Source organism: Pleurodeles waltl, chromosome 3_1 (assembly GCF_031143425.1).
Source record: "Pleurodeles waltl isolate 20211129_DDA chromosome 3_1, aPleWal1.hap1.20221129, whole genome shotgun sequence".
In the NCBI taxonomy this organism is placed as follows: Eukaryota; Metazoa; Chordata; class Amphibia; order Caudata; family Salamandridae; genus Pleurodeles; species Pleurodeles waltl.
This window is the reverse complement of record NC_090440.1, coordinates 834,856,208-834,883,564: the sequence shown is the minus strand read 5'-3', so window position 1 is coordinate 834,883,564 and position 27,357 is coordinate 834,856,208. Positions and strand designations below refer to the sequence as shown.

General features: G+C 44.1%; 1 protein-coding gene across 2 annotated transcripts in view; it reads left to right on the top strand.

Moving 5' to 3' along the window:
* Nucleotides 1-27,357, top strand: part of USH1C (USH1 protein network component harmonin) — a 605,394-nt gene that overhangs the window by 244,991 nt on the left and 333,046 nt on the right. For both annotated transcript variants that reach the window (XM_069223746.1, XM_069223747.1), the window contains exons 5-6: nt 7,060-7,168; nt 7,308-7,332. In XM_069223746.1, coding sequence (XP_069079847.1) covers nt 7,060-7,168; nt 7,308-7,332 — 134 coding nt within the window. The remainder of the gene's footprint in view (nt 1-7,059; nt 7,169-7,307; nt 7,333-27,357) is intronic.

The window sequence follows — 27,357 nt, the reverse complement described above, 5'->3', positions numbered from 1 at the left end:
TTACAGTAGTCCAAACTGGATGTAATGAGAGCAATACTGAACATCTGGCGTAAATCCTCCGGAATATAAGGAAAAGTCGTCCTAAGGATTCTGATGATATGAAAGCACATACTCGTATGATTGACCTGGGTGCAACTCAGAGTGTTGTCAAATGTGACACCCAGGTTTTTAGCTGGTTTGACTGGGATGGAGCGATGTCCACATTGGTCAACAGATGTTAGACCAGACTGTTTCCTGTGTGCCAAATATAAACACCTCTTTCTTGCTAGCATTAAGCTTAAGGGCATTGTCATTCATCCATTTACTAATGCTAGACATACAGTGCCTGAAATTCTCAGCAACCAAGGTTAGATCTTTAAAAACTGACACAATGATTTGAGTGTCATCAACATATGACTGTACTTTGAAACCAATGGAAAGGAGCGCACCTGAGCCACCAGAGGAGCAATGTACATATTAAACAGAGTTGGACTAAGAGTCAATCCTTTGGGAACACCATACAGAAGGCTAAATGCCCTGCCTTAAAACCTCTGCAGCTGACCATTTGTATTCTATCCGCTAGGAAAGAGGATAATAGACGAAGGGCCAGGCCTCCAACCTCAGTGTCCTGCAGATGTTGAATTATCAGTACCGGCCAGACCTTGTTGATTGCTGAGGACAAGTCAAGCATTAGCAGAATGGCTGCTCACCCTGGTCGACATGACGGAGGATACTATCAATTACCACCTCAAGAGCGGTTTCGGTGCTGTGGTCAGCCTTAAATCCATTTTGTGAAGGATCCAAAACACCATGGCCCTCATTCTGACCTTGGCGGGTGGCGGAGGCCGCCCGCCAAAGTCCCGCCGTCAGGTTACCGTTCCGCGGTCGAAAGACCGCGGCGGTAATTCTGACTTTCCCGCTGGGCTGGCGGGCGGTCGCCTTCAGACCGCCAGCCAGCCCAGCGGGAAAGAGGCTTCCACGATGAAGCCGGCTCGGAATCGAGCCGGCGGAGTGGAAGCTGTGCGACGGGTGCAGTTGCACCCGTCGCGTATTTCACTGTCTGCGCAGCAGACAGTGAAATACATGTAGGGGCCCTCTTACGGGGGCCCCTGCAATGCCCATGCCAGTGGCATGGGCACTGCAGGGGCCCCCAGGGGCCCCGCGACCCCCCCTACCGCCATCCGGATCTCGGCGGTCCGACCGCCGGGATCTGGATGGCGGTAGGGGGGGTCGGAATCCCCGCGGCGGTGCAGCAAGCTGCGCCGCCGCGGAGGATTCAATGGGGCCGCGGTACACTGGCGGGACCCCGCCAGTGGTGCCGGTCCGACCGCGGCTTTACCGCCGCGGTCGGAATCCCCATTGGAGCACCGTCGGCCTGTCGGCGGTGCTCCCGCGGTCCTCCGCCCTGGCGGTCAAAGACCGCCAGGGTCAGAATGACCACCCATGTGCCTCAATGAACTTCAAATATTCCTGGTTAATAAATTTTACTAAGATCTTTTCTGGCCAAGGAAGTAAGGGGATGGGTGATATTTTTTATAACCTCCTGGGTCTGCATTAGGTTTTTCAATAGTGGGGTGAAGATTGTTTCCTTCCACAGAAAAGGAAAGATTCCAGAATGCAGTATGTGCGCAAATGTGTTTTGCAAAAAGTCAGCAATGGGGTCGTGGTCAGTAGCCAGGCAAAATAGTTTGGTGAAGCACAGGTCTAATGGGGATCCCAATTTGAAGCTCAATGGTAGCTCCTTTGTCTGTTGCAAGGTAATGGAATGGAGAATTCCAGGAGCTGGTGGTCAGTAGAGCACACACAGTTATGCAAGGGTTCACCTACCAAAGAGAGTTCAAAGGTGGAGTAGATAGCTAGAATCTTATTCTGCAAGTAGTGTGCTCTATAGTCACAGAAATCTTGCAGGTTGGGTAACCGGTCTGAGGTGGGGTATACTTGTCTTTGACCACATTAAACAGTTGTTTGGGGCAATTGCTCACTGCGTTCATTTTTTCAGTGTAGAAAGTTTCCTTGGCAGATTTAATCTGCTGCTTCTAATGGGGCAGCACGATCTTGTGCTTTCCTTTCTCATTGTTTTTTGCTTCAGGGTCTTTGGTGGAGCTTCTGCCTCAGCTCCTTAAGTTGCACCAAGAGCCAAGGTACAGAGGGTTTATTTCTAATCATCTTTTTAGTCTTCAATAGGGCAATGCTGTCCCAGAGGCGGCTTCTTCATGTGAACAGAGGAGTGTCACCCTGCCTACTTGCAGGAACAGCAAAAGTGAAAAATAAAATGGTAATAAGCTCAGTTTATTACCATTTTATTTTACCTCTGCCTGCCTGAGATGTGAGAGCAGGGTGGGACCATCCCTGCTGACTGGCAGCATGGGAGGAGGAGTGGTGACAGTAGTGTAAAGTACGCAGGGCGCTTTGGCTGTCTGTCTTTTGACTGCCAGCCTGCCATGGCCACTTTAAACTTCTCCAACCCAAGCTGTCTTAGACAGCCGGGTGGGGAGAAAGCATAGGCTACTCCATCAAATTGTAAGTAACATTTTGAATCATTTTATTCAAATCTGTATGCATAACACTCAATCTCCAATCTGAAAACTGAGTTGGATGGGCTTTTGGACAGAAAGGTGTCTTCAAGTCTTTAAGTCTTTAATATACTCTAATCCCAAGGAGATCTCTAATAGACCCACGTCCCAAGAAGGTTGTCTGCACGACTTTTGTTCAGAAAATGATTTCTTAGTGTGTTATACATCTTTAAACAAGGCCTCAGTACCTTGAATTTGCCAATTTCCCCCCAAATACTTTTCTCATTAATGGTTTCTTTCCAATACTCAGAACCATGTATAGCAGGATTTGCTGCACACTGGGTAGAATATATAGGTTTGTGATTCAGAATAGGTTCTTTGTCTTTCTTGTTTTTGAGAGTAATAAAAAGCTGATGAGTCTGAACTGCCAGCACTATTAAAATTAGAGAATCTTTTTTGAAAGTTTGGATGGCTACTTACAGTCGGAACCTGGCAGTGGTCCCATTGTATATGATTGTATATTTCTCAAGGGCTACCACTTCTGCAAATGTAATAATGACTATTATAATAAAAACAATATATTTCTTTATGATTATCAGCATTCAAATACGTTTTAATTACAAGGTGTAGCATAGGCATACAGAGCTTTAAGCATTTGTTTAACTGCTTTAATCTATTGATCTGAAAAGACAGAAATTATTATATTTTCTAGTGACATATGGAATCTGAAACAACTGAGTGGGTACCATGTTCTGTTAGGGCTGTTAGGGAACTTTTTCCCAAATCCTCCCATCCAGAACAGGCTGTAGAATGATTTTCACAGGATGATGATCCTGACATGTTCTTCGAGAAGAATAATGTGGTTGCAATTCCTGGACCACATGAAATGGCACAGTTTTATCAGGAATGTAATTTCTATGTAATAGCAACAAGATTACAATCAGCAGGAAAATCCACAAATATGCACTTTAAGAGGAAGATAATTCAATAAACAGGACCACGGTTGTATAGCATACCAGTCACAAATCAAGTAGCAAGCAAGAAGCCATTGATGACATTGAATAACTGTGGAGTGCATTGGTATGTTACTTAATTCAAAGTTTGTAACAGACCATTTTCATACAGTGCAATTTCTTGAAGTGGCATAATTTCAAGTGATGTTAGTTCGGCGGGCGGCTCATAATAAACTACAGCAGTAGCTGAAACCATTGGGATTGGTAAAACTGCAGCACCACTAGGTTCCTCCATGGAATCTGGAACTAAAGCTGGAGAGACAGCAGCCTTGTAGTCCCCAAAATAGGACTTAGATTATCAGAATGGTGGTACTCTTCTAGTGGTAATTGCCATGAAGTAGGGAGAGACTGTGAGGCTCTACTCTGAGGGTGTTTTTTTGTGTCAAGGGGACTCTGTTGAACAGAACTTACCATATAGTGGAATTTGATGTGATTAATGGGCACCATCTTCTTTTTTGTTTTTTAACCAGGCAGTGGAGGCAAGATTACTGTTCTTGTGCCTTCTACCACAAGAACTGGAATGGGGTGCTGTAAAATAGCCTGAACACTTGCTTAGCAGGAATTTTTCTTGAACTAGCTCTCCAACTTTGGGGAGCCACCTGTCAGTAGCTTTAAAAGACTCATCTACACGTACAGCTTGCCCTTATATATATATTGCATGTATATATCACATAAGAACTATTGAAACACTATGATCCTATAACAAAACATTGTTATTCTGTGAATGCACATATAAATGAAACTGCAAAAAATATGCTTTGTAGACTATATTTAAATGATAATGTGCACATGGTTAAATATAGGCTGTGACAGGGGCTCGAAAATAGGAGTAGGACGAGGCATATGACACCTTTTCGCTATCATGTTATCCCTCTACGTTGCAGGAGATAGCAGACTGTCACCACCTCAGGATTCTATTCAGTCGTATTTTTCAGGCCTGTTAATATCTTGAGATAGGTACATATGGCCCCAATTACAGTTTGGCTGGCAAAGTACTCTATCACAATGGTGACCAAGTATCCTGTTCACCAAACTCTCATTTTGAGATGGATGTACCTGAACTTTTTTGTTAATGGAGCCCCTTTTGGCTCCGCTGACAGAAAAGTTTCTTTCTCTGAAGGCCCTACAGAGTCCCTCATAGTTGTTGGGGAAAACATATTAGACCGCCTACCATACTTACGGCAGACAGTGTAATGTCTATTATTTTAGTCCGTCACTGCAAGGAAAACCTTGCGGAGAGGGACTGAAATAAAATACCCCAACACACTCAAGAACAAAACTGTCATTCGTTTTTTGTTTTCCCACTTGCATGTTTCTTTCTAAAAAGCCCAAAACAAAGAAATAATGTAAAAGATTTACTGAACAACCATCAAAAATGAAGGCTGCCATTGCCAAAATGTTTGTACATTTGAAATAGATTACTGTAACAATGGTTCCTTTCACTGTACAGAGATGATCGTTCGGACAGCAGTCATCTCTGAATTTGATGGACTGTAGCTTGGAAGGGTTGGGGAGGACATTATGTCAAACTTTAAATCAGGCCCTGAGTCTCTATTTAAGATGTCTGTAGATGACATGACCAACTAAAAGGTATCGTAATATGCAAGGTATAAGGCTTGCACCAAACAAGTCCACATAATTTCTTATTTGTTTGTTAGAACCTCATACACCCTATTGGTGTCATGCTTCATCATTGGGTCTCATCCTAGTCCCTAAAAACCAGGATGGGCTCAACTATATTCCAAAGAGCACTTTGGATATTCTCCTGCTGAGGAAAGCAAAATACTTTGGAACACTGAGATATCTCTTTATTTGTGGTGTTCCTGGTATGATTAAAAAATACAGTAAGGAAGTGCCTATGGAATAATGATGCTGCATCCTACATAAAAATCAACATGTTTCAGTTATCAACTATAATGTCCATAGGGTCCTGGGCTTTCATCAGGGCTAGATGAGCTATATGCCCACGGAAAACTGTCATTTGGAGATGTCAGTTAACGTACAAATACCTTGAGGTGACTGGGCCCAAGTAGGTACTACAGGTGACACAACACCCTTGATGAATGTGTGGCTACAGGAGCATGTCCTCTACTCCTCTCATTTAGTATATTATACTGACAACCCAGAGACCCAGGATCAATACATCATGCAGAAAGGGCGACTCTGCCCTTTACATGCTATTTATCTTATATGTTGAGTATTTTATCTCATCCATCCTTGGCTACTGTACGTAAAATTGATTTGTCTTCCAAAAACATCAATGTATAAATGCCAGATAAATCAGAATGCTGTAGGTTGATTCCTAGTGAGTTAGTCCTTGAATAAGAATGACCATGTCACCCTAGCTCGAGAAGCTTTGTACTTGCTGCCTTCTGAGGTGTATATAAAGTGCTTTGAATGTTGTATGACACTTCATAGTTAATTCTCCCTTCCTGCTTACCAGAAACATTTAAACTTTAGCATCCACTGTTGTCTTCACTGATCCGATGCAATCACATGACAGATACTAGTGGTAAAAAGATTCTGTCTGGGCAGCATAGTTTTTTAGAGTCATGCCCATCTGGCTAGGGAATTCTCTTCCAAATGAGCACAGCAGCCTAAATCAAGAGGGCATTATTTTTAGGAGTACCTTAACTTCCTGGCTGTATTTTCAGAAGCTGAAATTGCATTTACTTATCTACTTCTTTAGTGCTAAGAATCCTCCTGTGGAACACTGTGCTGTACAAAGCGATCACATAAGCAAAGTATACATAAACATGTGACGATCGTAACATGCCATAGATGCTCACACTATGAACTCAAAAGCCACCTTTATGCTGGGATCTTCACCATGTCAGTGCTGATCTCCATTATGAGAAGGATTCACACAATATCCCAACATTAGCTGCTATTAGGCTTGGATTACCACCTTGTGCCAAAGATTTCTCGCTTATGCTGGGGGATCATTCACCATGGGGGACCCGATCGGCCTTACATGGACACTGCTAAGTAAAGGGAGACACCAAGCTAGGAGCCCATCCATTGTGTCTCCCACATACATGCACACATACATGCAAATATACAGACTTATACATGCAGAAGTCCAGGCTCTCACATGCATGCAGAGTCGAGCATCCACGAAAGCACAGCAGTGCACGCTCCCTTTATCAGTCCTTTCAGTTTTGTTTACCTTTTTCCTTAGCGCTCGCTCTGGCTCCCACTGCCGCACCTGGGCTTGGCCTGCTCCAGATTTTGCAGCAGGCTTCCACGTGACAAGGTGTGCTTATTCTTGCTCATACGTGCTATCTGTCTCTTTCAAAAAACTACAAACTAAGCATATGTTATGGGCTATTCAGCCCTTCGACGTGCTTATAGTTTTAACTTGAGATTTCCCGGCATTTTGTGCGGTGACATCTCCTGCTCCAAATGCTGTGACTGAGGACTAGAACGTCTTTGTGGAAATGCACCGTCGCGTCTCAGTGCGGATGACTACTGAATGTAACACATATCCGAAAAATAATTCATTTTTGTCGACTTGAATGGGAATGACTTACTTTTCTCCTGTTACTTCCTAGGTTGGAGATGAGATAGTCCGGATTAATGGATACTCCATTTCTTCCTGCACCCACGAGGAAGTTATAAATCTCATCCGCACAAAGAAAGTTGTGTCCATTAAAGTGCGACGTAAGTATTGAAGTTACTTGCTTTTGTTAACTCCTTATGCATTCAGTGGTGGAAGTCTGCATATTCATTTACGCGTTATAGTGATGTTTGTCCTGCCCAAAGCATTGTTCATTGAGCTGTTTTTCTTTCCATATTTCAGACGTTGGCATGATACCGGTTAAAAGGTAATACTTTTCTTCTTTTAGTTTTTGTGTATTTTACACAGATAAGAAAGGCCCTTTTTGGGGACGATGGATTTCTATTCAAATATAGAAAGATGTTTCATTTTAAAATTCTGTGTTGCTGAATGACTAGGCACTCAGTTTCCGCGCTGGAAAGAGGCGACCAGAAAATGATGAGTATTGCCGTGTTAAATAAAACTGAAAGTTCTTATAATGGAATGTGCTAACACTAGGCATGTCGACTGCTATGGATAACTATGAATTCCATTAGGACATTTAGGGCCGTATTTAAACCTTTTTAGCGCCGCATTTGCGCCGTTTTTTTACGCAAAAGCGGCGCAAACTTACAAAATACAATTGTATTTTGTAAGTTTGCGCCGCTTTTGCATCAAACAATGACGCACATGCGGCGCTAAAAAAGTATAAATACGGGCCTTAGTAAGAGAACACGCGTGCTTAAAAGCTTTAAGAGAAATGTGTGTTAAAAGGTATGGATAGTGCATATTTCGGTGTGTTTTCTTAAGGAGTCACATTAATTTGTGTAGTGTAATGCTGTGATAATGTTTTGTCTTCCGTAATGACGTCATACATCTACTACTAGAGTCAATATCACAAAGCTTTTTAGCACCTGTAAATTGGTTTCTACATATAAAAAGTGCAGTAAGCGCATGTACAAGAGACGTATGATTTACAAAGTAACACAGGCATTGGTAGTGCCAAAAGGTCTGGCTTTTAGTGCAAAAAGAAGAATGCAAAAAAGTGCACTTGTACATGCTTGTTTTTTAGTGCCTTGGACATCCTGGCGTTGCCAGTGTTTTTCTGTGGGTCTGACCATGTGAGGACTGGAAAGCTGCACTTCAAACTCTTGCCTTCAGAAAACAGCATGCTGCCAATACAGAACATACATAAATAACAACACAATGGAAATACGCCATGCTGTAAGACACGAAAAGCACATAAAGGCTCTACTTTCCCACGTTTCTGTTTAAAACTGTTACTGCTGAAAACTGTAATCCCACGAACAGCTAATGAATGAGGAGTCATTCCTCAAAGTCCCATTTAGTATTTCGTATAGTGTGTGTTGTGGTTACATCAGGTTCTTACCAAAGAGCTTTCTGTATCCGGACCCTAAAAAGTGATAGCTGCTGCTGGAACAATTCACATTGCAAGTATGCAACTTGCACTGCATGTGTGCAAGCGTGCTTGCTCACAGCTGCGCAACACTTGTGCACATCATCACAGCAGCGGTCACACCTCTTATAGGATTAATATGTGACCTAAGGTTAGGTTTGGGATTCCGCGAGACCCACTTCATACTAAGACTGTTTCTGGATAACCTCCCTATGACAGTCTATGATTTCTGAGGTTGTGCCAATGTTCCCGATTGCAGCGGCTAGGCATTTTCTTCTTGGAAGTTGTCTCACTGCAGCGGTCAGATGTCCATTCCCTTTTTCAACAGGTCTAAAGTTCTAACGTCACCGTCGGACCCATAGCAATACTGTAGGCTTCAAGCGATGAACCTCACCTCTGGGAAACTGGCTGTACAATAAAAAAAATTCCCGTACCCAGTGGTATACCTGCACCATGTAAGTGGTACAGACACCTGAGAAGAATTTGGGCAGCATTCTCAGCACTCCTAAAATGACGTACTGCTCTCTACTGAAGATGACAACTATCCTGAAACTTGTGTATAGAGACACACAGCAATGGCTGAAATAACAAGGATGAAAAACTAAAGAATGTCACTGAAGTAAGTACTATCATGGACTGAAACTGAGTGCTGGGAGGTGAGGCTGTCCACCCCCACCCTCTTTTTGCTTGAAAAGGCTCATTTGAGCTAATGAGCTGACAATCTCTACTTGATGAACCTGTGCCAAGTGAGTGGTAGAGACCTCAGAAGACTTTGAGCAGCATTTCCATCAGTCCCAAAATGATGTGTTGTTGCTCTCTATTGAAGAAGGACAACTATCCTGAAACACATGTCTAGAGATGTATGGCGCTAGCTGCACCAACAAGGGTGAAAAACTAAAGAGTGTCACTGAAGTAAGGGTTATCATGTACTGCATGTACCATGATGCAATTAGGTGAACTGAGTGCTATGAGGTGATGTAGTGTGCTGCCACCCTCCTGTTGTTTTGAAAAGGCTCCCTTGAGCTAATTAGCTGACGAGCTCTGGTTGATGCACCTAGTGAGTGGCACAGAGACCTGAGGTGGCTTTGGGCAGCATGTTCAGAACCCTCAAATTATGTTTTGCCTTCTCCTGCAGAGGACAACTATCCTTAAACAAGTGTCTAGAGATAAACAGCACTAGCTGCACCAACAAGGGTGAAAAACTAAAGGCTGTCTCTGAATAAGTGTTATCATGTTATCATGCACTGCATTTACCATAACGCATTGGGGCAAACTGAGTTGTGGGATGTGAAGCAGTGTGCTTCCACTCTCCTTCTGCATTGTATACATAATTGCTACATAATTGACTGAATCAATGGCGGCTCGTAATTTTAGGAGGAGGGCAGGTGTGGGGGGATACACATGCACCTCATTCACACATGCACTCACACACCCATTTACAACACTCACTAACAAATACACATAGATTGATACACGCATGCACGCACGCACCAAACATAAAAAAAACAAATAATCAGTAAGCGTTGGAGGTCCCAGGAGGTCTGGGAATGCTTTCTTCCCAGGGAAGGCAGCAGTCCCAAACCTCGGAGGTCCACGGAGGGTTGGGACTGCTGCCTTCCCTCATTGGCAGACTTAAGGTCAGCCAATGAAGGAAGGCAGCAGTCCCAGTCTCATCACAGAGTGGGATGGGGTTATTGAGAATGCTGACTCCACCCCACCCTGAGATGAGTTGTCACTGATTTACACTCCAGTCTGGGCACTTCAGAGCTTAAAACTGAAGTTCCCAGGTCTGAGGAAATCAGTGATGCTCCCCCTCATCATGAAGGGAAAGGCCTTGAGGCACCTTTGCCAGGGTGAAGATGTCACACCCACGGGAGCTGTGACTCCTTCAGCCCAGCAAAGTTCAGCTCAAGCAGCCAGGAGTCTGCGTATTTAGCACATCTCCACCTCCTGGCTTCCTGACCTGAACCAGAATATTATCTGTCAGGCTGACATTTGTTCAGCCTGACAGACACTCTTGAAGTCAGGAAAAAGGTGCGGAGGGGCATGACCCTTCAGCCCATACAGATGGGCTGAACCAATTCACACAAATAGTCTTAAATCTGCAGCTGTATATTTCCATCCCTATGTGGGCTTATATATATGACTTCTGACAATTACTAAAATGTTCGGAAAGTGTTCCTGGAATGCTTCACCAGTCTCAGGTTTCCAAGGATTCCTCAGTAAAGTTTTGTGAATTCCTTTTAGGTCTATGAAAAGGCATTCTGGCCTGCCTAATTATAGGTTTTATAGATTTATGGATGCTGAAATGCCATCACGTTCATGCAGTACCACTTTAAAAAAGCATCACTGTGCTCTGGTGAGGCTGCAGTTTAAATGCAGTACTGTGACACATAGCAGGAAACCTGCCTTTGCCATTAAAAAAACGTTTTATGTATTCATAATTCAACCCTAATGTGTTTCTTGTAGGCCTACAGGGCATGGAGCTAACATATAAAATAATACACAGTCCTAATTGTGGTTACTGTGCCATTACAATGACGTAAAAAAATGTTTTACTGTGTAGGGCTTGTTAGACTTTTCCCAAAGTTAGCTTAGATTGGGTTACAATCTTGGGGCCTGATGTGCTATTTACTGGTTGTAAACTTCTGGTTGCAATTTGTGACCAGTATGTTTGCAGCCAATTAAGAAAGTACCACTCCAATACATGTACTACTAGGTCGGTTCACTTTATTCTAAGTCAGAGTGGGTGGCATCTGACCTGCATCATGAATATTATAGAGGTAGGTTGCACATTGCACCTCACTCTGATTGATAACCATTACAGAGATGGTGGCCTGATAGGATCAGCAGACCATAATGTCGTTAATTGCCTTTCAACAAAGTCAACTTTTTTAATACAGCCAACTTTCTTTAAAGAAAATAGAGCTGTGTTTAAAAATAAAAGTTTTCTTTTTTTTTTTAAAGTTGTTTTTACAGTTGGCAGCGGTCCCTGACAACTCCCTACTCCACACTGCCTACTCTCCAGCAAATGTTTTTTGCATTCACAAAGGGGGAAGGGGTCCCAAAGGTGCCCTTTCCTTTTGCAAATACAGTACCACCCCAAATAGTGAGCTGGTACATTTTCAGTATTTGCAACCAGATTTTGGTGAATTTGGAAGGAAATTCTGCAACATGCCACTTCCAATATATTGGTGTGGGGTTGCAATTCTATTTTAGGTATCTGGAAAAGTTTATGGATTCCTAAAATGAGATTAGTAGATTTTGAAAATTTTTTGTTCTTAGAGATATTTAACAGAATTGTGCAAATTTTTAGAAACGGATTCCTTATTTTAAAAATAAATCCCTTGCAGTTTCAACACTAGTGTAAACACCACCAGTCCACAGCAAACTCCAAATCAGAATATTTGCAACCTTAAAAACACTTTGTACAGCTAGCCCCCTAACCCCTATCTGGAAAAGGCTTGTTTATCAAGACACATCTACATTTATGATGAGAAACTACAGAAGTATTCTGATCCAGCCACTGTTAGTATTTTATTTCTCATTCAATATATTATCCTCCTATTTTTAAAATCAAGGGCCAGATGTAGCAAACGTTTGCGACTCGCAAACGGGCCGAATCGCAATTTGCGACAGTGCAAAATCGGAAATGGGATGCAAAAAGCCCATTTCCGACTCGCAAAAAGCGATGGGACCTGTTTGCGAGTCGCACCCGTTGCGACCCCCTTTTGCGACCCGCAATGTGCGAGTCGCAATTTGCGAGTCGCAACCCATATGCAATTGCAACTCGCAAATTGCGACTAGTCGCAAAAAACCCAGTTTGCAAGTCGCATTTACCACTAACTCAGAGCAGGTGGTAACCATTACCAAAGTATAAAAGGAGACCCAGAAGGCATCTGGGTCACTCAAGATGGCGGACATATACCTGATAGCAGTGAGGAGGAGAGTCTACGCAGCCCAGCAGAGGAGGAGGAGGGGCCACAGACAGGAGAAGATATATAGAACAAGGCAGACCCTTTTCCAGCAAACTGAAGAGGAGATCTATGATAAATACCGCCTTAGCAGCGCTGCCATTCTAGAATTAATAGATTTACTAAAACCACAGCTAGAACACAAGACTCTGCGTGGCTGCGCCATCCCTACGCATGTGCAAGTACTATGCGCACTGCACCTCTTGGCCTCAGGGAGCTATCAGGGGGTCATTGCCGTGGCAGGTGGGGTATCCCAAAGTGCAGTGTCAAGGTTCCTCAGGGCATTCCTAGATGCCTTAGTAGCGCACAGATCTCAGTTCATATACTTACCAAGGAATGAGGCAGAAATTAACAGCACGAAGCTGGACTTTTACCGCATTGCCCACTTCCCCCATGTCATTGGATGTGTAGATGGGACACACATTCAAATATGCCCCCCGCTAATCTGGAACATATTTTCCGCAACAGAAAGTGTACCCACTCACTCAACATACAGGTTGTTTGTGATGCCCATTACGTCATCACGGACATTGTAGCTAAGTTTCCAGGCAGTACCCATGACTCATACATTTTTAGACATAGTGGGATACATCAACGCCTGGAACGTGGGGAGTTTGGAGACGGATACCTCCTAGGTAGAGCTGCATACACCTTGCAGACATACACACAGGTCACTGTGCACGACTATCTGGACTTACTAACAGTGTACTTTTGTGCCCAACAGGTGACAGTGCATATGCTCTATGGCCATGGATCATGACTCCATTTTTAACACCCAGCAATGATTCAGAGAGGCAATACAACAGTGCGCATAAGAGGACCAGGAACCTCATAGAGCGCACCTTCGGACTCCTGAAGGCAAGATTCCGATGCCTCCACCGCAGCGGAGGCACCCTCCAATACACCCCCATTACCGCCTTCAAAATTGTGGTCGCATGCGCCATCCTCCACAACATAGCCACCAGACGTGGGCTACCTCTCACCCCTGCAGACCCAGATCCTGATGAGGAAGAGCAAGAACAACCACACCGCCATCATGGGGATAGGAGTCTAGCTAATCAAGGCAGACTGAGACGGGAACACATTGCAACGCAATATTTTGGACGGTACGTGTAAACTCCCACCATACTCACCCATTAACCAAACACTCCTTTTGTTAAGTGGAAGAAAAATAACTGTTTTAATAATGTAATGCATGAACTATATACAAGATGAAATTGTCCATGGGCAGGGAAATGCCAACCACTCATGTGGCACATTAAAGCCATGTGCCACATTTGTTTGTCCGGGCTGTTGGCTAACTTCTCCTGCCCCTCCTGCCAGCCTGGCTGGTCCCAGCCGCATCTATGGTGCTCTGCCTCCCACTCCTTAGCACCCTACTGTCAGTGGCAGATACACTGCTCACTGTGGAGCCCTCTTCACTATCTTGGGGTGTTTCCCCGGTGGCCCTCGACATCTCACGTGTCTCCATTAGTTCTATGATATGTGTGAGACGTCCCAGGCCCCTGGCAACATCCCCAGCAAAATGGCCCATCTCAATTTGCAGGCCAACTGTCCTCCTCGACAGGCCTGTTGTGTTGATGGCTAGCCTGCCGATTGATGTGGCCATCCTGTCCAGTCTTAACATAATCTGCCGATCCCTGCGCCGCCCAGCCTCTGCCTGACCCAGCAGTCCGGCCGCCAGTTCCCTGATGGCAGAGGCAATGTCCCCAGTGTTCTGGCACATCAGGTCCATCCGCCTGTTGAGGTGCCGCATGCTTGCATGGTTTTGTCTTTCACTGCGGTGCAGCACCCCACTGATCCTGCCCATTATTGTGTTCTGCAGGCGCTGACCCCGCAGCAGATGTGCCTCACTGCTTGTTGGAGGATGAATCCGGAAATCAGACGCTCTTGCCCTGCGACGCCTGCGCAGTGGTGGCTGCCCTGTCCTCGCACCTGTATCCTCCCTGGCTGTTGCTGGGGCAGCTCCTGGCGTTGCTGTTGCAGCAGGCGTTACAACTGCAGGAATGCTGCTGACTGTGCATGTGGGGGTGCTGGAGGGTCCTGGGGTGTCCTCCTGGGCCTGGGTGCTTGGGGTGTAGGGGGTGTCTTGCTGGAGACCTGTGGGACATGGGGAACACACTGTCAGTGTCTAGTATCTTTTGCACAATTCCTAATAAACATTTGCCTATGCACTGCCTATTGGACTACATTTCCCATAATGCATCATTCTGGCTTTTTCTACCCTGAAATGGAGCTAATTTGGTTGTGCATGCACATGTGTACATGGTGGGTGGGGTATGACATTGATAGGGGTACAGGCTTATCACATGGTACTCACCGGTTGATGTGCTGGGCTCTGAAGTGTCCAGGTCCCCAAATCCACACACTGCCTCCGGCTCAAAGGTTTGCTCAATCCTGTCTTCAAGGGGTGTGGGTAGTGGCACAGATGATGGTCCCCCTCCAGTGCCTCTCATCTCCCGGAGCCTTTCTGCCACCCTCTCCTTGGTCCTGGAGCGGAGGTCATACCACCTCTTCCTTATGTCCTCAATTGTCCTGTGGCTCACCCCCAGGGCATTGATTTTTTCTTGCATTTCCTGCCAGATTTTCTTTTTGGTGGCCTCTGGAACAGTGAGGGCAGCTCTCCCAAAGAGCTCATCATGGTGCTGACAACATTCTTCGGTCAGCACCTCAAACTCCCTCTCAGAGAATTTAATTTTCCTTTTTCGGGGGGTTCCCTCCATGGCTGCTGCAGCTAGCTCAGTGTGCAGACTGGCAGTTGTAAAAGGGTGTGGTCCAGCCTCCTCCCAGGTGTATTTGTTAACTTCCTGGCTGTGATGTCATCATCATGTGCCAGGAAGTGTTTCCAGAGTGTTTTGGTGTGCTTTCTGGAGTGTTCTGCTGCACCTGCAAGCAATTTTGAGGGAACTCGCAATTTGCGACATCAACTCGCTAATTGCGAGTTCGTTTTTTGCACACTCGCAAACAGCGACCTCGCAATCTGCGGACTCGCACACAGCGTTGCGAGTCCGGATGCGAGTCGCTAAATCGGACCGGTTTATTTCCTGGCATACCAAATTGCGAGTCGCATTTTGCGAGTCGCATTGACTCGCAAAATGCGACTCGCAATTTTTATTTTTCCTACATCTGGCCCCTTTCTAGCCAGCTGCTACTAAATCCTCTGGGAACAAAGAGTTTTGTCACAGAATTATGGATTTCAATAGACCTTGACAAACCAGTGTTCAGAGTTCATACTGATAGCATCATTGAGTGTAGCCATTGGCACATCATGGGCAGTGAATCATCCCACCTGGCCCGGTTAATAACGATTCTCTTACTTTGAGCTCTTTTGTCTTGGCTGCAGCTCATGGCATTTCTTGACATAATGTCATTTTTACTCCTAAATATAGACCTGCTTAGTTTTCCATTGCCTCTTTTCATCAGGGAACAAAAGACCATGATGCTGGTTGCTCTCAGTTTCCAAACATGTCCCACATATTTTGTTCTTTATCTGAATGCAAAACTTGTGCATCAACATATTGTTCATCTATTTTTCCGAAAGATGTTATGAACCAAAGGGCATTGATAAAACCATAAAGCCCGCTGAATCATTGCATCTGTTGTTTCTGGAAATAGCATTACAGAATTGATAATATTCATCAGTTCCTAGTTTAGTCTCGACCCAATGCTATAAGCCGATCTTCCAGTGAATTGTGTAGTCTGGTACCAATATGTTAGTATGTTCCACATAGGCAGTCATTCTATAATGTTCATGTTTAAACCTTACCCATTATGTTGTGCACTAAACCTGTGGGCAATAGCTATAAGATTGACATGTTCCATTGGTACGTTTTTATAGTTTCCTTACAAAATATGGCCTAAAATTAGTATTTGTAGACCCTCTGGTGATCGTGCCTGCTCGATGCCAAATTACTATCTTGCGACAGTAAGTCTATTCGACTGTAACCCATGATCGACATCAACACTACATGAGGATGGTACATTTTGAGCAATAATCAGACCTGTGAAACTCCAACGGTTTTTGTTTTTACTGGGGTCCAAATCTCTTTTTACCATGAACAGGCATACTCAAATGTACAAACTATATATATATATTTTAAATATTTTATTAAAATCAGTGTCCTAGCCTAACGTGAATAATGTGAGTAGTTATAAAGAAAGATAAAAACAGCGTACTAATATAAATTAAAAAAAGATTGAAAAGAGATGGAAATTCAGAAATTTCATGCATAGAAAGGTGGAACCAGTTATTATTCTTTACACGTTTTTAAGGTGGTCGCTCACCCAGTTACCTGAAACGAACAACACATGTGTTTTGTATTGAGGAGGTTAGTCTCTGTGCTCAGGAAATTAAAGCATACGCAGCAAGCTGATAAGGTCAAGCTGACTGTGAGATGCCTTCCCAGATGTTCACAGGTTCTTCTTGCTTAACTGAGTCTCCCGAGAAGTCGAAGATTTGCTTTGTGCCCTTCACTTATCTGCACTTAGCTTAGATGCACATTTCTGATTAGAAAGGTTAAGGCCTCCCTTTGAATGATTTCATATGAAAGAATCGGCATATTTATGTTCTTGTACCGTCACATAATTCTATAAAACATCATAATTTATGTGAATACGTAAACAATTGATTAACTATCAAACTATAATAAATCAGATGTTATGCACTATACATACGAAAACAATACTAATTGCAGCACATGTTTATAAATGAGAAAAGTGCACTCAAAATCGTGAATATAAAAAATATATGAAATGTAGTGGTGGGTACACAAGAAGAAAATGTGAAGATCACATCACCGTACAGATGAGTTTTAAGATGCGAGTCCATTTCAAAGACTCGCATCACATGTTATCTCCAGGGCCACCACGATATCAAATACGTCTCCTAACAGAAGGGGGAAATTATGTCAGACTTCTCTGATACCATTTCCTTTATTGCAAGGACTGCCTTCGGACACGCTGTAAAAAAGGCAATGTAAATGCAGATGGGGTGTCAGATTTCTTTGGCAGGTTTCCAGTTTCAGCCCACCTATATATTAGGCCCTTAAGAAACAGTGGTGAGATAGCAGAATTCTTTATAGATACCTTGGTCTTCTATTCAGAACAAACTAACCATAGCCATTATTTGGATTAATAAGCAAGCATGCACAGGTCTTGATCTATCCGTCAAACAGATGTTGTAATTGGTCTGACTTTAGCAGTTACCATAAAATGTTAATGACTTGATAAATTCATTATTCTTACAACTTACAACACTGCTAGGTAGATCTATTTTCTATATGAATTGTAGCAATACCGCAATCTGTAGCTGTTAGCAAAATGGACACTGACTTTTGAGGAAACTCACCTTTTGAAACATGGATTTCTTTGTGAAATGAACCTGAAAATTCAGCTCTGAAAATTAACCACTTAAAGCACTTGATCTGTTGGAAACCCTTTGAAGACAGTTAAAAACGACTATACTTAAAAACTCTAAAGCGCATATAACCCTCAATCATCAAATTCTTTAATGTGAATCTATATTATGCATTTCTTTTACTTTACTAACCTTCTATCATTATCTTTTATCTCCCACCTCCCCTTCCTTCCGGTCCATACCAACTCATTAAACAATTATCTATGACAATGCATCATGGAAAAACACGAACTTCTGCTTTCAGAGTATTTATTCAACATTGTGCCGAAATTGGATTATGGGTTGAAGGGGTTATCGGTTGAAGGGGTGGAAGCCCCACTTTGGGAATAACCACCATCCTAGTCACTAAATTAACCAGTGCTGAACTCTCTGGTAGCTTAGCACAAACCAGTCTGGCTTAACTTAGAGGCGAAATGTATAGTACTTATGCAGCATACAAACAGTAATATAATGTAAACACAACACAAGAAAAATCTCTAACCAATTTGAAAAAATAGAGTACATTTGGTTAAATAAAACTATACCAGAGCAACAAAAATCTAATCAGTAGAGCCAGAGATATGCAGCTTTATAGTTTTTAACAGCTAAAAACACAAGAAGAGCCGTTCGCAGGCATGTGATCGTGCTAGACCAAGGAAAAGTCACAAGTTCAGACCAACCGCATTGGAAGGTGAGCCAGATACAAGGTTCAGGTTAATCCCGTTAAATAATTTACCTTCTCAAAGTCCAGAGCAAACAGTTCCATTTGCAGTGGAGGAGGCCGTGAGGAGCAGGGTGAGTGTCACTCATGGTCATCCATGAAGAGCATGGGCTGTCATCTATGTTGTGTGAAGAGCCAGTCTGGTGTTGCAGACGGTCGTTGCTGGAGTTTCATGTCACCTCAGGCATGTGTTGTTGTAGTGCGAAGTGCAGATCTCACATTGACGGTCACAGCTGTTGGTTGCTGTAGAGCGAGGTGTCAGATTCACCGGAGCTTAACATTGGCAGTCTTCATGGGTGGCAGAGTCTCAAGGCAAACTGGCCGTTCATGGTCAAAAAGAGCCCAAAACTTCAGGATTTAACCTTTCTTTACATGAGAAGCTCCACTTATGCCAGTCAAGGACCCAGGGAGGCACATCTTGGGGATCCGGAAGTCACTCCAGCAATGACCAGCAGAGCTCAGGCAAGTCCAGTTGCACGTCTAGGCAGTTCCAGTGCAGCAGGTCATATGGGCAGTTGCAGGGATGCATCTGGAGCTTGCTGTATCCCTGTAGTTCAGACCAGAAGTCAGCCAAGAGTGCCTTGGATTCACGCAGGTAGCCTGGAATGAAGAAAGCAGGTCCTGCCATTCTCCTCAGAGAGCAAAGCAGCCCTCCGGTGGTCAAGGCAGTCCTCCAGCAGCAGGCCAGCTCCTAGGGAGCAAGGCAGGTCTCAAGCAGTAGTGCAGTTCTTTGGGGGTGCAAGTCAGTCCTTCTTCTGTAATGTTAACAAATCCAGGAGTGTACTGAAGACTGCCTCTAGGAGTTCAATATTTAAACCTCATGCCAGCCTTTGACATGGCGAGATTTCCCAGTTCTACCCCAAAGCTGGTTCTGGAAAGTTCCTCCCTTCCCCTGTCAAGGCTCCAAAAAATTGGGGGTGACAAAAACTAGTGTCAGGTCCCTCTGTGTGCTGGAGGCAAGCCCCTTGACATGTAAGTGGGTCAAGGTACAGCTCTGCCCTCAGCCATCCTGGCAGGATTGTCCATCTTGTCCTCACTTAGTCCCTTTTTGTGTCATTGTCTGGAAGAGATACACAAACCCCATCAACAGAGCCATTGACAGTCATGTTATCCAGGACACTGGCAGAAGGCCAAGGAAATCACAACTTTCTAAAAGTGGCATTTTATAGAATTGTGTCTTAAAAGCTGACTTTACAATTAAAGAGGATTTTAAGTTACAATTCATTTGAGTGTAAATGCCATATTTTTATCTGTCACAACCCCTTTCAGAGAGCCATGGGGCACTCAGGGCTTACTGGGCCCAATCGTGGTGGTTGACGCCTTATACTCCTGATGTCCTGGGGCCTGACTTACTATGGATATTAGGCAATTGGGGAAAGTACCACTTCTGCACTTGACTCTCAGTGGTAGCTATGGTTGAGAGGGAGAGAGAGAGAGGGAGTGGTGGGGGAGTGTAGCTACAGTGAACACGACTCATAACTGAAAGATCCCACAGCAATGTCAATAAATCAATGTTCAGTTAAATCCTTATTTTTATATTAAAAATCATTGTATTTCTAACTCTACACATATAAAGAAATAATACCACACTCATTAGCAATAAAAATCCCCTTAAGGTGCTTCAACGGCAAATCCCTGTCTCACCCACTTCTGGTACTGTGGTCGGGGTTATTCCGAATTCACTGGTGGTGGCATTAAGAAAATGCTCACTAGTAGGCCTTAATCACGGCCTCAGCACCTTCTGCAGTGAGTCTCCTATAACCCTTTAGGCCTGCATTAGGTCTTATTCACTCCAGCAGTGAGGAAGTGTCTCAGCTGGTGCCCCACCAGCAGGCACTTTTGATGCTCCATTCCTGCTCAGTTGAGTCAGTTTGCACGCAGGATGCACAGAAGCACCCAGTAGGTGTGAGCTCTCCATGAGCTTGTGAGGTCGACTCTGGTAGCAATCAGAGGTTCTCCGGTGCTTCTTCCTCCAAAGTAAATTCAACGCTCCGCACTAGGGGAGTGGGGTCTGACCTTGGCACTCCCAGTCTGATCCCAGTGAGTCTGATGCCCTTTTTTTGTGATCTCTCATTGAATCAGAGAGCACCCTTTGAAGTGTACAGGGGGAGTCTCTCTCCTTCTCTCTTTTTCAGTGTGTCCCACACACCTCACAGGAATGCACAAATCTGTCTGGGTATTCTTCTACTCCTCATGTCTTAACCATGCAAACCTGGGCTTCCTAAAATGGAACCTAGGGTCCTCCATGTAATGTACCACTACAGACACACTTTCACTCTGTGTATGTACACAGCACGGACATTGTCTAATACTATTACCTCCATGTATTGTGCCACCCAAGCACATGTACATTCAGCACGCACGGCACAGTACTGAAGCCTTTCTGTATTGTGCCATGGTATGTTACCTGCAAGCACACACACTTCTAGTACACAATATTTACCCTGGGGGCACTTCACAACACTTCATCCTTTATGTATTGTACTTTTCACAAGCACACATACACCCAACAGACGCTTTAATTGTGCATGCCCTTCACATCACTACATCTCTTATATAATGTATTCCTCTTTGGTATGCGTACACCCAGTACACACATGCAGCATGCATGCACTGCAGAACACTGCTCTATCCCTATACCTTACTCTTCCCAGACACAAATACATTCAGTGCAGTCACCAATCCTGCGCTGCTGAGCACTGTACATCTAACTGATGAGCGTCAAGGGTGAGTTAAGCATACTGCAGTGGAACATTTAAAAAGGTGAATGAGGCTTTAGGCCTCACTCCAGTGACATAAGTTAAAATGGACCCTTTCACTCCTACTGAACACTACAAAGTATGCTACCACCACCACGCTCATGCTGTTTAACTCCTAATGAAGGCAGTAGCGTTCCACCACTATGAACTCTAGCTCTTTGGGCACCCCTCCCGGTCCAACAAGGTTGCAATCCATGAAAAAGGCCTGTTTTGATGCACATGCATGATCTGTGTTTCCCCAAGACAACAAAAATCAAGAAGATGGATCCAGTCATCAGTACAGTTCAGCACTCAGGGCAGGGATACACCTCCATAAATATGTCCCAACACTATCTGCTCCAAATCAAACATTATCTTTTGTTAAATTTAATGAAGTGACCCAATGTTAGTCATCGGGAAAGATAAGCCTCATAGGATTTCTTCACTGCTCCGACATGTAATACTTAAACCCACAGGTCCTATTTTATAAATACAATACAACTTGCCTTCTGAGTCTTTAGGGCTTACCTTAGGGGTGACATATGTAACAAAAAGGAAGGTTTAGGCTTCTTAAAAGGTTTGTTTTGCCTCGTTGAAATGGCAGTTCAATGTTGCAAAGCAGGCTGCAGTGACAGGCCTGAGATAAGTTTTAAAGGCTTCTTTAGTGGGTAGCACAATAAGAGCTGAAGGCCCACTAACACAATTTGATTTGCTAGCCCAGGGTTCATGTAGCACCACTTACTGGAGACATACGAGCACATTAAATTGCCAATTAGGTGTAAGTCAATTTTACTATGTTTGAAGGAGAAGCACAACAATTTTAGGACTGCTTAGCAAGGGTACACTGTTTAGAGTCTTAATACCAATAAAAAACGAATTCAGCAACAGAGGAGGGGTAAAGGCAAAAGGGCAATACTACACCAAGGATGTAACTTCTAACATCCAAGTATTGTACAGTTGAATGAAAAACAATAAACCATTATACAACAAAAAATAATTCTATGCCTAGGTGGCGAGGCCACTTTCCAAGAGCGGACCAGAGAGCGGATACATGTGTTTTTTTCAAATGGATCTGTGGGCAAATATCCTAATACGAGTGTAGGTCTGTCATTCAGCAGGCATGCTTAACATTCCCAATTACATTCTGATTGCACATTTTAAGAAGTAATCACACAAACTTGGAGGATAGGCCGAAATGCTGTAGCCAAACAATGAGTGTGTTGAAGTTGTTTCTTGCAGGTAGTTTTAGTATATGGTGGCATTGACCCAAACATTGTGTCTTGCATCTGTCCATAAAATGTTTCCTGTGAGACTGCAAGAGGTCTCGCATGAAATATTTTAAGAACAGATTGAAGAAAAAATCTGCTGATCATTCCTAAAGTGGACATGATGCATTTTATGTGCTTTAGTTATAAAAAAATGTACCGATCCTGTTAATAAAAATAGTAATACAATTCCAACATATTTACCTGTACTTTTAACTTCTAGTCTGGACATATGGAGCAGGATTTTAAAGTTTATATTCGGAATCAGGATCTGATGTCAATTGTTTAGGTATTAGATTTTACGAAATTAGATTAGATTATCAAAATTCTGTAGTCTAGTCCTTTATCCGATTCCATGCTGCGACAAAAGTTATTCCTGGTATTAAAGACTGCAGCCCTTTCACTTCTGTGTTATCAGTAGCTGGATGGTTAGACCCATCCACTAATTTCCCTGTTTTATGCAACAGAATTCCTCACACTGGCTTGCCACATTATGGGGGCCTTGAAATAAACATTTAAGTGGGACTGTGTGCAATTTCAGGTTCGGAGAATTGAAACAAAAATAATTCGGGAAATATTGCATTCCATGACACTCTTTCTATGATTACACTTCTTATTTCCTTCTCTGCCACTGTTTTTTATGAAAGCTATACAAATACCATTTGATATATATCTTCTTTGTGGCGCGTTCTGATTCCAGTTTTATTTCATGCTATATTGACCTAGTGCCTGAGAGTGCATGCGCTAGCTCATGCATCTCGCTTGCAAGACTATTGTGTACAGTAAGGGCCTTGGATCCCGCCTGTCACTTACCAGTTGTTGGCTTGTGAGGCACTCGTCTTTACAGCCTCGTAATTCATCACTACAGGCCTGGCATCATTTTCGTTCCTCTCTGTGGATGTGGGACCAAGCACTGATTAATTCCTGGCGTGATTAAGGTAGTATTTTGTTCTTTTTAGCCTATAGTGCCCTGGAAACAGAAGGCTTGTGACTGTCAAAAATGTGCCCAGCAGGATAAACAAAATTGCAAAGTTTTATTTTTTATAGATAACTTTCTTTTATTTTTCCAAGTCCTCTTCTCTCGCTTTTCACTCATGTTTTCTTTTTTTTTTGCTCTTTTGTGCTGTTCTCAAAAGATGACCATTATCGTGTTCTAAATATTGCAAAGCAACACTGCTTTTTACTGTGTGTAATTCCTGAAATGATGCTTTAACATATAATCGTGCAGTATACCCCTGTCCACGCCACTCCAACCTGCCTCACTACCATTCAACCCAATCCACCTCATTTTATCACACACCGATCCACCCCACTCCACTCCAATCCAATCCACTTCACCTCATCCCACTCCAATCCTCCCAACCCACCACAATCTAATGTTGCCCCACTCCACTTCACCTCACTCCAACCCAAATCAATCTACAACACTCCAAAACAATCTGCCTCACTCCAATCCAAAACAATCTGCCCTACTGCAATCTGCCCCACTCCAATCCAAAGCAATATGCCCCACTCCAGACCAAAACAATATGCCCCACTCAAACTTACCCCACTCCAATCTGCCCCACTCAATCCAAAACAATCTGCCCCACTCCAATCTGCCCAATCCAAAATAATCTTCCCCACTGCAATCCAAGACAATCTTCCCCACTCCAGTTTGAAACAATCTGCCCCACTCCAATCTGCCTCACCCCAATCTGACTCACTTTAATCAAAACAATCTGCCCCACTCCAATCTACTCCACTCCAATCTATCCAGTCCAATCCAAAACAATCTGTTTTACTCGAATTCACCCCACTCCAATCTACCTCACTCCAAACCAAAACAGTCTGGCCCACCCAATCTTCCCCTATCCAGTCTGCCCTACTCCAATCTAAAACAATACTCCCCAATTCAATCCAATCCACCCCACTCCAACCTAATTCACCCCACTCCAGTCTACCCACTCCCATCCAATCCACCCCACTCCAATCCAGTCCACCCCACACCAACCAAATCCACTGTAATCCAGTCCAATCCACCCCCTCCAATCCAATCCACCCCACTCCAATCTACCCTAATACAGTTTGCCACACTCCAATCCAAAACAATGTGACCCACTCCAATCCAAAATAATCTGTTGCACTCCAAACTGCCCCACTCCAATCTGCCCCACTCCAATCCATTTCAATCTGCCCCACTCCAGTCTGCCCCCTCCTTAATCCAAAACAATCTGCCTCACTCCAACCAGCCCCACTCCAATTCCAAGCAACCCACCCTGTAAACATAGTTCAGACTTGCAACTGCAGAGTCTGTGTGTGCAGTTGTAAACTGCCAATTCAACCTGGCAAGTGTACCCACTTCCAGGCCCAAACCTTCCTTTTTACTACATGTACATCACCCCTAAGGTGGGCCCTAGTTAGCCCCATGGGCAGGGTGCAGTGTATGTAAAAGGTAGGACGTGTTCTGATGTGTTTTACATGTTCTGATAGTGAAATACTGCCAAATTCATTTTTCACTATTGCAAGGCCTATCTCTCCCATACGTTAACATGGAGACTGCCTTTAAATATCTTGTAAGTGCAATTTCCCATTGGGAGCAGACAGAGAAGTGGAGTTTGGGGTCTCTGAAAAAATTGAAAATACATCTTTTGGTTAAGTTGGTTTTTATATTGTCTGTTTTAAAATGACACTTTCAGTAAGTGGCCATTTTCTTGCTTAACCATTTTGTGGCTCTCCATGCTTGTGGAATCCACGTCTGGGTCAGTCTGACAGTTGGGCTGTTTGTGTTATCCCCCTAGACAGTGACACAAAGGGAGTTGGGGAATGTCCTCCATATCCTGACAAGTCTCCTAGGCTAGAGTTGGGAGAGAGGAGCTGACACCTGCACTGAAAGGGCTGTGCCTGACCTCCCACAATGCAGTCTCCAACCCCTGGTGTGTGTCTGGGGCGAGGCCTGGGCAAGGCAGGATCTTGTCAACAACAGAGACTTTCCTTTGAATTTTTCCAACTTCAAAGACAGAAATGGGTATAAGTAGTGGACCCAAAACCTCATACGTTTAGAGCACTTCTGGATCAATATGAACCTCTGCCAAGGAGAAGAGCTGAAGAACTGGAGCAGGAGTACTGCTCCTTTGCTACGTGTACTTTGCTGGGTTGGTCTGCAGTTGCTGCTTCTGCCTTACAGAGGACAAAGACTGGACTTTGCTCTGTATCCTGCTTGTGAAGTTTCTCCAAGGGCTTGGACTGATCTGGCCTCCTGTTAAGAAGTCTCAGGGTCAGCAAAGAGTTCATCTACCAGCCTCTTGGTTTTCTTGCTGTGGACCCTAACTCGCCAGGTGGTGCCTATTTCAGTTTCTGGTACCTTTGGAGTAAAAGCTGGTTGAAAACCAAGAAAAAACAAGTTCACTGATACCAGACAATGCCCGGACTGACGCAGTTGCCTGACCCCATGATGCCGCCTGCAACCAAATATGTGGTCCCCGCTGGAGTGCGACGACCCAACTGTCATTGCAGGTCTGATGCCTTTGCAGCCCCGCTGACGTCCCATGACTTTGTGAGTCCTGAGTGCTGTGTCACCGACGTCCGTGACACCCAACTCTGCTGTGGTGCCTACAGCCCCATGGTGTGACTGCGACCCCCTGAGATCACCCCACTGTTTCTTGACCCACCGGACATCAACCCCGCTGGAGCGTAAGGAACTGACTCCTCACACTAACACCACCTTATCTCCACTGCTCCTCAGCAAGGAACCAACACCGCACTGGATCCAGCAACACCTCAGCTCCCCGACTACGAGCACCGGCTTGTTTCCCCACTTTCAAAAAGGTACTGTACCCGTGGGTCTGTGCGAGTCCGTGACCGGCGTCATTGGCCTCAGATTGTTGAGAGCTACTCTGTCACAACACCGTGATAAAACCAAATTGAAGCATTTGTGTTTGTAAGCGCTATATTAAAGTGCAATCTTTGAGAATTCATATCTTTACTTGTGTATGTTGGATTTTTGTTGTTTTGGTCTTGTTTTACTCAGATAGATATTGGCTATTGTTGTAAACTGGTGTTGAGTACTTTTGTGGTGTTTTCACTGGGTTAGTGTATGTGATTGTACAAAGACTTTACACATTGCGGTTGAGATAAGCCTGACTGCTTGTGCCAAGCTACCAAGAGGGTAAGCAGGGGTTATCATAGGTGTGTATCTCCGTTACCCAGACTGGAGTGAGGGTCCCTGCTTGGACAGAGTGCAAACTGACTGCAAACCAGATGCCCCATTTCTAACAAGCGATAATTGTGAACTGCATTTACCAGGATGCAAAGGGGTGCGTAGTGCTAGGCTGTGAGGCAGTGTGCTCCTAAACCCCCATTCTGTTTAAAGGTCCCCTTGAGCCAGAGAGCTGACAAGCTTTGGAGATGCACATATGTTATTGTGAGTGGTACTGTGACCTGAGAAGAATTTGGCAGCATTTCCAGCAACCCCAGATGAATTGTCCTTGCTCTCTACTACTTCTGCTCTCTATTGATGAAGGGCTAAACCCAGATACATGTGTCTTGAGATATACAGCAATGTGTGCACCAACTTTGGTAAAAAACTACAGGTAATGTTGAAGTAAGCGCTAAATGTGAAGTGCATTTACCAGGATGCAAAGAGGCGAACAATGCCGGGATGTGAGGCAATGTGCTCCCAATCCTTTTATGTTACTAATGTATTTCATTGTTTCTGGAATGCCCCATGGACTTGGGTCTGTCCCATACATATCCATCCAAATAAAATTACATGCATTAAAAGTGATACTAAAAGTGTTTGGGGGTGAAAGATGCAAATGCCCAA